The 18,481-nt window shown below is 34.5% G+C and overlaps 1 protein-coding gene across 1 annotated transcript in view; it reads right to left on the reverse strand.

Moving 5' to 3' along the window:
• Positions 1-2,872: 2,872 nt before the first annotated feature.
• LOC104165045 (leucine-rich repeat-containing protein 49-like) overlaps positions 2,873-18,481 on the reverse strand; it is a gene marked incomplete at its 5' end in the record, with an annotated part of 17,673 nt that continues 2,064 nt past the window's right edge. Inside the window, 4 exons of the mRNA XM_009704563.1 lie at positions 2,873-3,103; positions 4,390-4,627; positions 7,309-7,460; positions 12,415-12,498. Coding sequence (XP_009702865.1) covers positions 2,873-3,103; positions 4,390-4,627; positions 7,309-7,460; positions 12,415-12,498 — 705 coding nt within the window. The remainder of the gene's footprint in view (positions 3,104-4,389; positions 4,628-7,308; positions 7,461-12,414; positions 12,499-18,481) is intronic.

Raw genomic sequence — 18,481 nt, forward strand, 5'->3', positions numbered from 1 at the left:
ATCATTTTCAATGGTTGAAAAATTTTCAGATTAATTTTACACCTTTCAATTTCATATAAAGAAGGTGGAAGAGGTTTATTATTTGGTGGTGGTTGTTATTGTTCTTTGTCTTGGCTCCTAACCTCTGGAGACTATGGCCTGTGTTTCTCCTGCCCTGATGGCCAGACTATGAACTGACTTCAACTGCCAAAAGTTTGTTGGCACAGTTTCTAGACTCCTGGCTTTCCAGTGAGTGCAGAAGAAATCTTTATGATCATCTAAATCTGACCTGGATAACACAAGACAATGAAACTCACTCAGTGACTTCTTAACTTCTGGATCAAATTTAATTTCCGTTCATCTTCTAACATATTTTTGGAAAGCAACCCATTATTAAATAAACTTCAATGTTCACAATACTTACTAAGTACTTCCAGACAATTTTTGTATTCTGTATTATTCAAATGTGTGAGTAAAATGGAATTTTGATCCAAATTAACATAATTTTATTATATTCTTGTTTAATGTTTATAGACTATACAATCTACCCTTGCCTAAAGTATACTGCAACAGCGTAATACAGGGAGAAATTCACCAGAGAAAACATAGGTCAGGAAATTAGAAATGTAAAGTCAGCTAGGGAAGCAAAGACCATTGCAGGCAGAAATGTCTGCTGGAGAAATAAGTGATTTTAAGAGAAGCACAAGGACCAGGTCAACAGAGATCGCAATGCTGAATACGCTGTCTAGTTCACAGAAACTCGTGTTCTCTATCTTACTGCTATACACTGTTTGCTCCATTAATCACAAAAAGATTATAACAGTAGTATCACATAAATGTAAGTCTATTATGCCTGCTTCTTGCCAAGTACAGAAAACAGGCACCAATTCAGTAAATGTGATGCATCTGTTAAATTGTATGCCATGCCACTTCGTGTAAAGCATTCTGTAGAGTTTAGTAACTTCAAACCTTCAAATAGAGTATCTCAATGAAGAGAATTTGCTTCTTCACAATGAGTAAATGTAACAGTTTGACAAGGAAACAAAATCATTGCTAAGGGGAGACTAACACTCAGCCTCTAGACTGGAATGTAACTGGAATTGAAGTAAGAGATTGGAGAGAAAATAGAAGTTTCCTTATCCAATTTTTTAAGTTTAGAAGTGCTAGAATTATGCAATTTTTTTTCCGTTAATGCAGTTAGTATATATTGCTTTTACTCCCCAACTATATGTACCTCAGAGCTGGCAACTCAACAGTCTTCACAAATATTGCACATAAATGATAATCAGAATAGCAGAACATGCACATGTCTCTTTCCATCATCTGAAACTATTATTTAGGGCTGATCTAAGATCTGAGAGCACACTTCAGGGGTTTGTATTCTTTACATTTAAACAGGATTTTCTATTCTTGATTTTAAATGAAAAGGTAATATACATCTGCAAAGCTGGATACCATGACTTCTGCTGCAGTCTAATGAAAAACAGCAATCAGAGTTCATCTCTTTCTTCTGTTTGGCTATGACAGTTTTGAAATGATTCATAACAGAAAGAAAAAATTTCTGTGTGCAGATTTTCAGCCAGACCACAGTATATGAAGAAGTTTGTTGAGGACAAAAATGTTCTTCAGTCATACGTATTTAAGATTTGATATATGTCCTACATAAAAAGCATGCCATGCTACATGTAAATCCATTTACTAAAGTCATCCCCAAGCACTATGAAATTCAAAGTTCTCCTTCAAAGACTGAATTTGCTAACCTTAAGATCATAACAGAAAGTCTGCTTAAATAGTTGTGTTATTTTCATTTTTTCCTTCTTTCTCCACGAAGACTAAACAGGTAAGAATTATCTTTTATTTTCTTTTAATCTAAATCACTAGTGTTGATTTTGAAAATCTGATGCAGTAAAAAAGGAATAAACTTTAAACCCACATTCAACTTTTTTTTTTTGCCTTATTTTTAAAATTCAACTCTGATGGGCACTTTTCGTAAAGTATTAAATTCAAGGTTATTTTAAAGTTCATGGGATTACTATAACTTTTTTTCTTTCAAGATACTGTGCTGTTGGAGTGCATCATATTTGCCTTCATCCTTCATCTTTTCTCATCCTTTCTCTCATAGTTAATTCTGGTAAGCTCTTTAACCCACTCCTGCTCTTCTGTGCAACTAATGCATGTTTTATAGAACAAATCAAGTAAACCACAACATTCATGCTACGGCTGTATCGGATAACAAGTAAAATATCTAATCCAAAACATATGACAATGGCGACGACCAAATTAAAATACCAGATCTAGACACTAAAGCTATGTATTATTTTTGCTCTAATTAACTTCCATAACACCACTTAAACTTACTTAGCATTTAAAACTGAATGCACATTCAAACATTGTGTTGCATCATAACTATTCTTGCTCCCTTTATGATCAAAGACCAAGTATAAAATAACCATTTCATATGATTGAATAAATTTACTTTCAATTGATGAAAGGGGAATACAAAGTACAGCAATATTAGTGTCCTAACTTTCTATTTATCTAGACATAAAACACACACTCAACAAAAAACCACACACTAATGATCTTGTACATAGCAAGCAGGAAAAAAAAGAAAATCTATTTTACAGACTTTTTCCTGTGACAGGCTTAAAGAAGAAAATACAACTTTAGCTATATCTAGTAACACCGGAAAATATGAATAATCATATACTGTAAACTACTAAGTAGTCTGAGAAATGCACATTTCTGCACAAGTATTCAATGTCAGCACTGTGATCATTTTGAACATAATAAAGTGTTTCTTAAAATCAAGTGAAATTGTCTAAGAGGACACTGACAGGGTTCTGCTCATTTTACTAGCAATTCATCTGCTTTTTTAAAAAACAGTGCTAGTTTATCTTGTAAGAGAAACAGTAAGAAGGAAGCAACACTGTCCTACCTTTACTCCATTTATCTTCTGTAGATTAAAATGGTTCAGTCTAAACAGAACATAGTATTTCCACAAAGTAAAGTTGACAACCGGATTTCCCTGAGAATCAACTGTCAACTGTTCAATGCGATGCATCTGAGCTAACGCATTGAATTGCTGCAGCGTCGCAAGATTTGTCTCCTTAAACTTCAGGTGCTTAAAAAAGTCAAACCACAATAAATTAAATAAGGAAACAATAATAAGTAAACACAATGATTCCTATTCTGTGCCACTCAAACAATTTTCAAACTTAAATAAACAGTCTTTAGGTCTCATGAAGCAACTGAGCTCACTTCAGTTAAGGTCTTTGTGGTAAAACACGTCAATGTATCAACCATAAGTATTACATATATTTAGAAATGTCAACATTACAAGGCCCTAAGCAATTAATAAACGCTTTAGTAACAGCACTAATATTTTCAATGTTACAAAAAGCAGTGATACTACTGTTTATTTTAATTCTGCAAGTAAAGCAACTGCCGTATCCACTCATAAAAATAAGTACAATACATGTTTTTAAATATTCTGCTTTTTTGGCCATAGCAGGCTGGCATTAAGTCATACCTTGCTGTCTCTTTGAACCATGCCCTACACTAGTGCTCCTATGAGCACGGTGTATTTGGTTACATAGTAGCACTCCTGAGGGAAGGGGAAGGAGGAAAAATTGATCAAGATAAAAATTTAGTTGAGATTCTGCTATCCCCCACAAATTTTTTGCCTCACAATGAAACAACTGTTTCATTGAGATAGATAAAATTGTCTTAAGTACCCCACAAATTTATCTATCTCAATTAAACCATTAAGTTCTGTTATACTCAAAACCTTAAAAAGAAGCAGGAAGCTCAAGAGATGTATCACCTGAGTAACAAGTTGCTTTATGTATGTTATTACTATTTTACTACTTGCTTCAAAATGACTGATTTAAATGCCCAAGAAAAAAAAAAAGAAACACTAAAGTGACATCTCATTTACATTGTTTTGCTTCTTCAAGAACTGAGGAATTCCAAAAGCTGTACTGATTTAGCTAGCTGTTCCCTTTGAATTCTACCTCTCTCTTTTTACCCTATCAGCTATTCGATCTTTGAACTCACAAATGAAAGTCTCCTGATACCATGGATCCATAACAATATTGTAGAATATCAATACTGTACCTACACATCAGTTTTGCAACTTAAAAATAATCAGCTAAGTCAAAGGAATTAAGAGAAATAACAATCAGTCTGAAAAGAAAATACCATCCTGTGTGAGAATCTAAATGAAAGTATTGATTTTTAAGAAGTACCAAGTTAAAGTTAGTGTTATGTGACGCCAAGAAAATATTAAATTCACAAACGTATCTATTTATATGAAAGCACTCAAAGGTGACTATGTCAAATTAAGGTTCTATTAGAGAATACATATTCCACAGCTGTTCATACAGCTGAAATCTGAGTCATTCTTACCACAGAATTAGGAAATTTTATCTTCAGTTTTGTTAACACTTGAACAATTTCATCAAATTCTATGAACATAAAGGAGACTGTGACAATAATTCCAGTTGTTTGAACACTCCAGTTTCGATCCAGGCACTCCAGTGCCCCAGCACCATACAAGCAAAGAGTGTCTCCTTCCACTTCCACCAAATGAGACTCAAGAACAGTCAAGCCTTGTACCGCACTGCTCAATATTGTATCAAGAGACCTGTGGACGAAATACAAATGCAGTGACATAAATGACATTATTCCGAGATAGTAACATCATTCTATTTAATGATAGTCCTCTCATTTACCAAACCCCAATTGTCAAATATGATTGCATTTCTCAGCATCCATTCATTTGCAGTACCCAATCTAGGTCAAAAACATTAAGGGCTGGAAAATCCTCTTTCCATCAAGTAACATTGCAAGTGTTCTACTTCTTCAGCAGAAAGGTTCTGGGTGTATTTGAGTTGGACAGGGTGGGGAATAAATAAAGAAATCACTCATATTTAATAACCTGCTTTAAAATTTTAACTCAGAATGCTAACAACATTTTGTGTTGCTTTAGATATCTAAAAAAACTTCAAACAATGTACTTATTCAAGCAAAGTCACCTTCACATTCTGTTTGCTGTATGAAACGTAAAAGTTATGACACGAGTAATCGCTTTAAGAACAGACTGTTGTTAAAGCCAATCCAGAATAATGCTATTCACAGTACTGAACAGTTATTTCTATTCTTGAACAAGAGTATCACTCCTTTCTCAAACCCATATATCACATTACCTGATCAGCATATCAAGATTCATTATTCTGCTTAGAGATGAGAATAATCTTACAGCTTATTACCCTTGTTTGATCCTTAATTAATAGGGATGAATAAGCATTTCTTGAAAATAATGCAGGCTTTTCAATTCACAAGACCGATTTTAAAATTACGCAATAAGTCCAGGTATTCTCAACTCTCATCTCTTTACGTCTTACTTCCAACATGATATACTCAGCTGACTGGACCCAAAGTGCACAGAGATGAGCACAAATCACAGGTTTAGAAAGCTGCATATGGATTGTTACTATTTTAGTCTTTACTACCTTCCTAGTATTTTTAATACATTTTACTTTTTTGACTACTAGTGATCACTTGACTGAAGTTTTCTTGACAAAATCAACCAGAACTCTAAGATTTCACTCTTGACTGGAAATGATGAGAGCCCAACACTTCATATGCGAAGCTGTAATTACTCATCTATGCCGAGTTTTGCCTGCCATTTTACTGCTTAGTCACTCATCTTGAAAATATCTTCTGAAATTCTTTACTATCATAGAATATAGTTGTAAATCAATGTCAATTTTAACTCAGAGGGGGTTAAAGAGCAATAAGGCTTCAAGGGAAAAAGTTGCAAACTTATCTACTGCTTCTTAATTCTAACACACATTGCCACATCTTCATTAACCTGTTTAAACTAATATAAATCAGTGATAAAGATCACTATCACACTTCCATTTCTCTAAACAGTCATGAAAGAGAAAAATTCCAAACCTAAGTCTCCAATTCAGAAAACTAAATGCACTGTAATTTGCATAAGAGAATTATGATATATGCAAATAAAGCACATGGTTTATTTTGTTAACATCTTGGTGGGGTGAAATTTGATATTTCATTGAAGTAACCACTTTGATTTCTACAAAGTATTCTAGAAATCTTAAACTAGAAAAACTTTCACAAGAACATGGAAATAGTTTTTATGCATTGTATTTTATTACTGACAATTTGACAAAAGAATCCTAACATTCATGGTCAGGAAACTACAAGGAATAAACCAACTTTAGTCACTGTATGCAGTATAAGCACAGAAAGCGTTACACCAAGATCTTCCCTACAACTCCATGGAAAAAGTCTTAATATGTTACTTAAAAGTGTGATGTCCCAAACGATGAGAATCTGTTCATCAACTATGCTCAAGCTACCATAGTTACATTGACCTGGTCACAGGGATGTTCACTAACACTGAATTAAATTGTGAAAAAAACAAGGCAAGAAAGCATTGGCTAAACATATGTTGGGGGGGAAACTTTGGAAGCATAAGAACAGAAAGGACTATAGCAATTTAAAAATGCTAAGAAAAACATGTTTCAAAAGATGCAGCATTCGATCAGAGATAAAAAACAGGTCTAGCCAATACTAGACTGAAACTCAGATGGGTTCTGTGTGTGAGAGGCAAAGATGTCCTGCCCATACCTGACATTTCCAGTGTTGATCAGGCACAGCAGGAAGCTGTACTTGCTATTGAATTCGTGCAGACTAGTTTTTTCAGGCCTTTGCCTGAGCTAGCCAAGGTTGAAAGTGTGCTAGTTTGGTTTTAGCCAATCCAAGGCACACATGGTTCATTAAGTTCTGCATTTGGTCAAACCAAATAGCATTGGTATGAAAGCGTTCCAATGAGAGATGCTGCTGTTCAAACTAAGAACACAAATTCAACACTCAGTTTATGAAACCCCTTCATACACAAAGAGGTTACAAATGTTTGTAACGCTTATACATCCTCATTTTGTTCATTTCAACTGAAGACAACAGTCCAAGCTGTCAAGGAAATTAACAGCCTTAAGAAGGCTCAAGAATTCATACTTAACATTTCTTGCAAACGTGAAGCTGTCCCTTATTTAGCAAAATCACACAGTAATTTAGCTTGCTTTAGTTTTTTAGTCAGTGAGTTTCTGCTATATTACTTATTTAATATATATGACTTATTACTAATGGCAAATAGGTTTAATCAGAAAATAAAACACCTTTTCAGAATTGATTTGGATATATTACTTTTGATAATGAAATACAGTGAGATCTCAGAGGTGAGAAGTAGTAACCTGGAATATAAGACACGAACAAGAAGTATTTCTCAATAAATACCTGTTTTCTTCAGGAAATACATATGCAGCACTGCCATTGATCTGACAGGGCTCATTATCTTTATCTTGGTTTAAAGATGCCACAAGAGCTATTCGATTCTGCTGTATCTCCCACTGACGAGCAATATTACAAATCGTTAACCGTTTCTTTTCCTGAAACAAGATACAAAAATCATAGTAAGTTATGACAGCACAGTACCAACACACTTGTTTGTTCTGAAAGAAATATGCTGCTTAATCAAAACATTGTGAACATTTTAAACTGAAGAAACAATAGTACTGGTTGGTGGTTGTGCATGAAAATCCATGCCTCATTCTAGTGTTATTTTGCATAACTGCCAGCAAACAACGATTTCACAAAATTTGCAATAACAGAAACAAGAAAAGTAACATAACAAATCCACAACTTGTGAAAGAAAAAAGTTAAACTATTTAGTTTGGTCAAGCACAGAAGTCTCATTTTGACAGTCGAGCTGCTTGTAATGTACTCCTCCCACAAAACAGGGCGGACTGCTTGTATTTTCCTCCTTGCTGCTAAAGTGACCCTAGCACTTCAGCTAAGAGAGTTATGCAACTGCTCTAAGTCTTAGCGGTAACTGCAACATACTTCGCATGGGGGGAAAAGTTATCTTCTGAAAAATGGAAAAAGTCAATTTTATAAAAACAAAATGAAATTACTTTTGTGGTAGACACAAGGACTACAACAGATCCAAGTTCAAATACTTTGCAATAGTTTTTTAAAGTAGTTTTTGTATTCTAGATGGGTCTTGTCAAGGAACCAGTATTTCAAAAATCTATTAAGTACTTCTTGCTGTATAGTTATGCAAATTGTGTCAGTTATCTACAATTCTATATATAGGTTATTATTCTATTGTATCATATAAATATATATGACTTAATATATCTAATTTAGCATACTTAAAAAGGTTAAAGAACAAGGTGCTTTGTAAGAGCTCACAGACTGGCAGCTGAACTCTCATCAAATGAAAACTGCACAACATAAATATTATCAAAGGGTAAATTCATTGTTAGTTCCACTTCATTTTTTTTTTTCTAATTCTCTGCGAGTCAGCCATCTCGGTGTTACACTACTCCCAATGACAGTCAAACAGTTACTTAGAATTTCTGAGAGGAAAATATTATAGAGGAGCTTAGCATAAAAGAAATTTACATCCACAAAACACGGAGAAAACAGAGTATCAGTCAAAGCCAATGATTTTTGGTTTATAATATCACATCCTAAATTGATTTTGCTATAGAAATGTAGCTTTCAAGTCCATACAAAGTAACCACCTTAATTTCAAGCTTCCCACTCTCAAGAAGAATGAAAAAAGCATGATATTCTAAGAATCCTTTAATTTATCTCATATACTTCAGCACATCGTTATTGGAACTGGAATACATACAAATGTCTTGATATTTTCGAATGGAGGGTAGAAAAAGGCAAACCTGAACTTGCCCTATGTGGTATAAACAGCAGTTCATAGGCAGCATTGGTATTTGTCACTACTTATACCCGTAAACAGGGGAAGGATAAAAGGCGCACACTCTTCAGATGTACTAATGAATATTCTACTTCAATGCTATAAAATTTTGGATTGAAACAGCAAGTACTTGTTAGCTTCAAGTTGCAATGATCTCAAATTAAGCCTAAACAGATCTCAGGCAAATTAACAATTTGTTAACAATATCTGTTAACAGTTATTTCCTTAGAGCATAAGCTAACCACCTTTATCAATTTCTTACCAGTGTTAAAGCCTGTCTAATATAATAATTTTAAACATTACTACATCAGTTCCTGCCTCCTTTAGAATATTTTGATAGGCTGATAAAGATACAAGAAAACACTGCAATATTGATTAGAATTTAGAAGGCTGTAACAAAGATCCTGAAGACCAGAAAGGCTTTATTTTTAAAAAAATTGAACACTTACATTTCTGTTTTAAGATAGACTCTATAGTTGGGGGGCGGGGGGGGGGGAATCAACAAAAACCACCAAGTTTTATTATAGCCCCTTTTTTCAAATAGGAAAAAAAAAAAAGATATTTTATTTGATATGCCTACGGAGAAAGGCAGGGGACCAGGGTAAACGTAATTTTACAGTTTGAAATTAACAGTTTTGATACATTGTTTGACCTATACTCACTATGCTCTTAGGTTTAATCTATAGAAGTAACATGTGACTGTTACCAACATGTTTTTACATAATTCCTTTCACAGTGGACAACATAGTTCACTAAGAGTGTTCTCCACAATACTCAGTGTTGGAGATGTAAAATGTGAAGTACTACAAGCGAATATTTCTTTGAAAAACAGAAAATAGCAGATCAACAAAAAAAAGCAAGCATTTCATCATCTGTGACTGCTAATTTGTGGCATCTAGGTATTTCCTTAAGGAGAAAGAACAACTGCATACAAATGTTTCACAGTAAAACATTTAATATCTACATGCAAATCTCTCATGCTGCAGCTATTATATTCAGAGTAAAACTGTGATCTGTTTCAATGACTGATAATGCAGGGATAGATCTACCAGACTTTAAAGGTTGATAAAAACTACGTCCATAATTGTCTATAACTGACACTGAAAGTACATGGAATCTACTTTAAAAATCATCTTCTTCTGAAAGTCTTTCCATTTTAAAGAGCTCAAAACTCTACTTTATATTCTATTTGCCCAAAGAGTTATAATGTTACCTGGTTAGACAACACTGAGCGCCCAATATTTACAGACTTCAGTGATGACTGGGCTCCATGTCACAGAAAGCAGGGGAAGTTGAAATCGTCAGCATTTTCTTCCAATCACACTTAGAAAATTCTGCTTGTTCTGGAGCGTGAAGGTCTCCTCATAACCTCAACTACTGTAAGCTCTACCGCTTTGTTAGCCCTCAGCTGTGGGCTGGAGGATTCCTATAGAGCTTTGAAAACTTCCAAGAATTCATTTTACAAAAAGAAAATTTTAGAAGTGTGAAGATTCTGCTAGCAATAACTATTTCTTGTTCCAGTAAATATTAAGTTCAGCCTCTGTTGGAAAGGAACTACATTCTCTGTACGTTTTGAAGTACATCTTGAACTTTCCCAGAGAAGTGGGTTTTAAGCAATAAAAAATAGTCTGGAAAAATAGAGATGAATAAACTCTGCTGTTAGGGCAGACAATTATCAGCAAGGGGAAAAAAAAAAAGAGACGACATTGCTGAAATTAACTTTTTGATGCAGTGAATACAGGAAAACAGCAATTGTTTGCTACAGAGTGACTGCTTATAATTTCATTTACACTGCATATAGTTCAAGAAAGTTTGAAGGAAAGTGACAACAAAAATTGCAGAACAGTTTTCTTCAGATTTAACTATGAAGAAAAATCCTATAGTTCGCAACTTTTTTCGCTGGACATCATATCTATGAGCAAATTTGTTCCTTTCAATTCAAATGTGTGGAACAGGAAAAAAGAAACCAGAATCATCACACAAAAGAATATATTTACAAAGGAAAGATATACAAAAATCACCGAATCATGCAAAAGATATTGGTATTTGGCTGTCATGCCACTTAACTATTTGAAGATGAGAAAGATACCTCAATTAAATTACAAAATCTACAAATTAATGTTGAAATCTGAGTTATAATGGCATTATATATTAAAAATACTTTTTTTCTTCTAAGGGAAGTTTCCACTAGCAAAATGCACTGAGAAATCTAGACCATCAAGACAATCAATCCCTCTGCTACAAGGAAACATTACATCAATGGTTAAAAACATGAACTACAAATAAAAACCTGCTTTTTTTCCAGTCCAGAGACACAGTCAGCTTTTCAACAGCATAAAATAACATCATGTGTAAATATTATTTACTAATTTCCCATTTCTTTATATTACTAAGAACTGGCACCAAAACTTCAGACCCGAAGAGACTTTAAATTAAAAAAAAAAACCAAACCACACACAACAACAAACCACAACACTGCTTAAAAAAAAAAAAAAAAAAAACTGTATCTAAGACTTTGTTATATTGATTTTTTTAAAAACAGAAAATAAAAATACACATGGATACAAATATACAGGAAATCAAAATATATTCTTAGGCACTAGACATGGAATTTTTTTTTCCATTCATATATTGAGGTTCTTGGGGTTTTTTATATACTTAAAACATCTTTTAATATACTGTTATCATTCTGTTTGTGTCTTTTTATTTTTCAGAGTTATACACATTTGCTACACTTCTTACAGCCTCCTGCAACTACTTTAAGTCTAATCCCCTTCATGAAATATGATTTTACCTAGGCAACTCAACAATACGGATACATGAAAATTTTTTGTTTGACTGCCAAATTGAAAGCAGTTTTTGTACAACCATTACTGGATGACAAAAAGTTTTCGACATTTTTTTTTTCTCCAAAGAAAAATGATTTGGAGACAAATGGCAACATTCACACAATAAATGAAATGCAGATACTCTTAGATCCTTGAACTTTGGTCTCCTATTAGCAACACAGGTCATTTACTGACCAGCCCCATAAGAGTACTCTGGAGTGCACCTCAGTCTCCCCCGTTAGAGCTATTCCATCTCATGTATATAAGCATTAACCAGGCCAGGTGGTCTGGTAGATAAGCATTCTTCTGAAAAAGATGACAACTGGAGTCTAGCTGCTGCTCTCATGACTGCTTAACTCTTTCTACAAAAAGGAACAACTTCAACGGGAAAGAATGAAGGAAAAACTCCTTCAGAACACCCTGCATGGCAGCAGTTAGAGCATTCACCTGAAATGGGGGAGACCAAGTTCAAGGAATTTGAAATCACTGAAAAGTCCTTTACTTCACTCTGGATTTACTTTATCTCTGGATTTGTGAAAGTTAAGTTTGCCATGCTTTTACATATATCACACTCATGTATTCAACTGGAGTTTTTTGCTAAAGTATAACTTGCATGGTTGACTGAAGAGAGTTTCAGTTGTGGAATGCACCGTTTAAGATGTAAAAAAAAAAAAAACAAAAAGGTTTAGAAAGAGGCATATTGTATTATGCAAGAACTACAGCAAAAAAAAATTAGAATATAGATTATTGCTGTAAACTGGCTTACAGTAGGCTTAGAACAGCCATAGAAAATACCTTAAGCAAGGTCTGTCTATGGCTTTCACGCTTCCTTTCTTCCTCTTTTCTTGCTGCAAGAGATGCCATACGTCTTTCTTCTTCCTGGATGAAAAAAAGAAAAACAACTTTATGAAAGGAGGAATTAATCAGGTTCTGAAAAATACTACTGATATATTATTAATATATTTTAGTGTTGGTATTTGAAATGTAAATTTTAATTTTAACACACTTTTAGGATTTTTAACATTTTAATGTTTTTAAAAGAATAAAATTAGTAATTATAAATAAATACAGAAGAAATAGATATCTACTCAGATACAAATACTGAGGATAAAGCTATTCAAAACTAGTATTCGTAAAGGTCTTTGAAAAACTATAAAGCGTATGGTGAGTATGAGTGAAAAAGAACATTTTTAAATGTAACAATGCATTATTTCTTTGTACCTTTGTAGTGGTTTTCACAATTAGTAGGATTTTTTTGTAAGAAAAGACACAGAGCGAATGAGCTGAATTCTATTTATGCTCAAATCATAATCTAAGATTGATTTTTATCATTATAAACTGTTTCCAGGGGCTTACTTTTCTCAATCAGCAACAGAACTTGTGAAGAAAAGAATATTTTGGAAGTTAACTATAGTACGTTAACATTATTTCTCATTAATATTATTACCTATTCAAGAAGTAGTTTCAAGAAGAAAGCCATTGATTCCTAAATAATGAAAGTCGTGTAAATGAAGATGCTTAATTTTCCTGGTACAGCAATTTAATACCGCAATATACCCATATTAGGTTGAATGCTCCCTGTTTACAGAAGTCTAAACATTCTCACAACGCAGTATTTTTAGAACATATATTTTCCAAGTAACAAAAGAAATGTTCACTATGAAGTAAAAACGGTAGAGTCCTTCCAACACAAATATTTGGGAAGCATACTTTAGCTTATTTTGATTCACTTCACATGCCATTTGGGTGTTTCTACTAAAGTATCTTCCCAGAATATATGGAAAGTGTTTTGATTTCCCTCAAAATAGAAAGCTCCTGTCCTAACCTTTTCACTTTCACTTTCCAGAAAGTTATGTGTTAAGAAAATTAACAAACAAAAATGAACAGAAAACATCATCAACCATGAAGACATAATGATATGTCAAAATTACTATATAAATACAGTGCTCTTAACATATTATGTTTTAAGAATGCTTCAGCACACGGGCGAATGCTTACTGGAACATAAACTAAAACAAGAACTTCACACTTAGCATTGCTGTTACATTTTTAAGAAAATTATTTCCAAAGCATAAGAAGTTAGGTTCACATAGCAGACTTACTCTGCGTACAGTCCCCCTGAAACCCATTGACATACCATGGATTTTGACACCAATCTGAAAGGTGATTAACAAACTTCCAAATTCTTCCTCCATGACTTTAACGCAACATGCATATATTAAACAAGAGGAATACCTTAATGCAGAACAAGGCATGAGGCTTTGGATAGAGTAAGTTGCTCTAATCCTACCGTTTGCAAGGATTTCCCTGGAATACTAATTGGAAAACCCAACTTTTTTTTCACTTTCTTTTTTTCTCATTATTATTTTTTTTGTTCTAAAAGCAACTTCTGGCCTTTTGAGGTTGAAGTTTTGTTGACAGCCTCCTCTGCTACTGGGCTTTTCAGTTGTTCCTAAACAGGATATTACCAAGGGGTTGGTGTCATATAATTACAGAATTCAGGTTAGAAGGGACCTCAAGAGGTCACTAGTCCATGTTAAAGGTGGATCATCAATAAGTAAATAATTAAATAAACCCACACACAGATACTTCTAGATCCCAGTACAAGAAAATACCACACAGTGAAACCCAATGCCTGAAAGGGAGCGTTCAGAGTGAGGTTGTGAAAATCATGAAACAAACCCCATGCAAGGAAGCCTCAAATTAATCACGGATCATAGAATCATAGAATAGTTCAGTTGGAAGGGACCTTAAAGATCACCTTGTTCCAACCCCCCTGCCATGGGCAGGGACACCTTCCACCAGACCAGGATGCTCAAAGCCCCATCCAACCTGGCCTTGAATGTTTCCAGGGATGAGGCATCCACAGCTTCTCTGGGCAACCTCTGCCAGTGCCTCACCACCCTCACAGTGAAGAATTTTTTCCTAATACCTAATCTAAATCTTCCCTCTTCCCGTTTAAAGCCATTGCCCCTTGTTCTATCACTACCTGCCCTTGTAAACAGTCCCTCTCCAGCTTTCCTGTAGGTTCTTTTTTGTTCCCTAGCAGTTTTATTATATAAAATTGGTACATAGAAAGAAGAGAAATGTAAACTAGTTTTCCCACCAAGGGAGAGGAAGCAGAAATTATCCATTCAATTTGGCAGAAAACAACTGGCCAGTCATCATAGACTCAGCTCCAAACTAAATGAGGTATTGTGTTTCGCACTGGGGAAGGCAAGAATTAGAGAACAAAATTACGCTAATCTATAGGAAAACAGTCTTCATTAATTTTATTCCTTTCAAAATAACTCAAGGTTTTTTGCTCTCCCCCTCCCCCACCCCAAAGCTTTAAGGCAAACTCCACAAAATTCCCTAATTCAGTTTTCTCTCAACTTCCAAAAATATCTTCCTTCTCAAAGCCTTCCCTTAATCCAGTCCAAATGCGTACTTTATGACACTGTCTTCCACACATGAGGGTTTACTGCCCTCATTCAAGTCAGTCCAGTACTTTCCCTGCCAACACAGTCTCAATACAAAGAATGAAATAAATTAATGCAAATTACATTCTAATGAGTCTTTTATTAAGACTTCTTTCTTGATCAAGAGTTTACCCTAATTACAAACATTTAAAAATACTATTTCTTTCATAAAATAAATTAGCTCAGCCTAAAAAGAAAATATTCTAGTTTTACTCAGTATTTATAAAGGCAGAATAATAGAGAAAACATCTGAATTAAGATCAAGGGCTAAATCTAATTTTATGGAAATCAAATCCGTATACATTTCTTGATTAATCTTACACAACATATGCAATCAATCTTGAAAAACACAACATCTCCTCCAAACCCACAAAAAAAACCCCCACAAACCCACAAAGTTATAAAACAAAGTCCTTAACCTTGCCACAGTTCATTTTTACTATCACCACTTCATCTCTGTTAGCTCCCACTCTTTCGAAACTCTATCTCCCTTTTTCTTTGCTCCTGCTCATTATTCTGCTGCTATTATCCATAACTTTGTTTTATCTTTAAACCAAACCTTGCTGGACAACGGGGGGATGCTTTTCCAGAAGGTCAAAGTGCCAGATCATTACAAAAGGACTTGGATGTCCTCCTGTATATTGAAATTTCCTCTCTTTATTAGCTCTCCACTTCCCATCTAAAAACTTACTAATGGTTAAGAAGCCACCTTCACAAAAAAAAAAAAAACCACCACACACAAACAAACAAAAAAAACCCCAAAAAATCCAAAAAACCCACCCAACCTAAAACCCACACAAAAAAAAAAAAAAGAGAGAAAGAGAGGAAGTAATATACTTTATAAAGAAGCAGAAGTCTCACCTTCTGCAGTGAGATTTCGAGGCTGCAGGTTTACATTCTCCGTGTGAAGCAACAGTAGAGACAGAACACAAGAAGCACGACACACATGAAAGCTATTACCACCCTTATGAAAACTTCCCACTAGAGCTGTAACGGTCGGTATCTGCAGCTTTGGCAAGCTGATAGCTCCCCCTGCTGCTATATGAGCACTATTGTAACTGTAGCACCACAGATTTTGGTCAAACCTATCACCACGTCATCAGTCGTTCAAGAGGTAACATCCAGCAAGACCCGAGAAGAATCCTAAAGAGACCACAGTGGAATGCACGTATTCTTCCTCACTACTGCTTTACTATTATTCAAACAAGTTCTTTTTCAACGAAAGATACCATTTAAGTCAGGGGAGAAAGAGATGCTAAGTTTGCACACAAGGAATGCAGCATTTCATTTCCATAGTACATCTATCTTAAAATTATTCAAATAATTTTACTATAGGTTCGAAACAGCTATAGTGCACTTGATATAAACTACTTTAGGTAATAAAAAAAGAAAGCAGAATATGAAGAATGGCTTGGAATATAAAGAGTCTCAACACAGTACACTTCAAATACACAAAATTCAGCTTACTTATACTTGCAGAAGGCAGACTACTTTTTGTTATATACACCACAGAGGCTGATTTTACACAAGAATGAAAGGATGGTTGTAGTAGAAATACAGTCATGGAAAAGAGTAAGTACAAATTTTTTGACGACTTGTGCTTTAAGTGATATTTGACAACGAGATATATCTCCATTTTTTACTTTTTCATATTAATTTAGTCTATTTTTGCAAGACCTGATATAGGAGAGAGAATTACAATCCACAAGAATGACTCTAGAAGTTCCTGAAGTATCTTATTTTCAAGTGGAAAGAAAAAAAAAAAACAGGGATCCTTCCCTAAAAAACCAGAACACTCCACAGTGGTGATGGAATTGATAATGAATTCTATTCTGGATAAAGCAGTAGAACCTACTTCCTGATCAGCAGAGAAACGTCTAAGCAAATAATCAAAACCACACAAAGCTCTCTTACTTGAAGCATCCAAAACCTATAAAACCCCAATGAAAAGAAGCAAAGTTTTACTGTTAAAAAGATGCAGCTTGACTTTCAATTTGGGAACCACAGGACATTAAAATATATATATATATATACACACACATACTATATATTATATTACACACACATATAAAAATAGATATATACTTAGCAAATTCTGTTGAGAAAGTGTATTTGAAGTGACGGAGAGCAAGTGTTCCTGGTTAAATAACTTCTCAGTAAGGAATAAGTACACATTTCATTCATATTTTAATATTTTATTACATGTCTGCAAACAATATCTGCTTACTGTTATGAAACACTGGAGGAAAAAAGATAGGTCACATCTAAATTGTAAGTACCACTTTTTCAAAAAGTTCAAACTACAAAACATATTCAAAAAGCTTCAATGCCCCAAAACACAATCATTATAGTATGTTAACCAAACAATGCAAATGCCTATATATGCAACCTGAGCCCGCTTGGACTGTAATGCGCTTCAATTGCACATAAGCCTACTTCATTGAGCCATAAATCAAGTCACATTACCTCACAACTAAGGATGACTAAAGGTGTAACTGTTACAGACAGTTACTGTTGGTTAAAAGAGGTGACACACAGTAACCTGTTCAGCCATGGTAATTCAGCCTCCTCCCTGCTCTTTAAGCCTCCAGATTGATCTATTAAAGTTTGAGAAACTAAAAGATTTCTATTGAGTTGATGTTTTAGATACATGAAGTGGATAGGTTTTTCAGCCAAAAATCACCTTCTAGTGTGGACAATGACTAAGTGTTTACAGTCTTACAGTGAAACTCGTTAACAGGTGACCAACCTCCATTGATTTCACCACCACTCAGTCCATGCCTCAGTGGTTTAAGAGCTTAAATCTCACATTCAAAAATGGCTTAAGAATGAGACTGCCTACGAAACACCAGCCTCCTTATGGGTCAGGGTTTAAAAGATGCCATAGTATGATGCAATCCCTTGATTAAAGGCAAATCTGCCCTGACTTAAAGAAATATTAGAACAATTACAATGCAAAACCATTTTATTCCAAGTGCAGAGTATTTGATTTTCTTGGCAGCTATAAGTTTCTGAATAGTTCCCTAAGGCAGAGGCAGTCATCACCAGACTTTGGCTCCGAGGTTCCCTGTCTCCAGAGAACCCTATAGAAAACGCCCGGCATCAAAAAGCATGTCTTCTTGAAAACCAATATGAATAAACTTCAAAGTCTCTTACAAACTTTTGAAAATATTCTTCAGATTTTATTCTTTCTTGAAATAATTTTCTTGTCCCAGTGAAGCCAGCAAGTAAAAGAAAAGTTAAAAGCAGAAGTAACAATTGTGTAGAATTCAGTTCTCGAGCAGAAGGGTTTCTGAACAGGTTAGTAAAGAATTCTTAGTCAGAAAAAAAACCAACATCCCAGTCCAACTCTCAGTTCTTTACAAGACAAAGCAATGCTTAAGTTCAAAATGGTCTGGACG

This window comes from Cariama cristata, unplaced genomic scaffold, assembly GCF_000690535.1.
Source record: "Cariama cristata isolate BGI_N322 unplaced genomic scaffold, ASM69053v1 scaffold36537, whole genome shotgun sequence".
Lineage (NCBI taxonomy): Eukaryota > Metazoa > Chordata > Aves > Cariamiformes > Cariamidae > Cariama > Cariama cristata.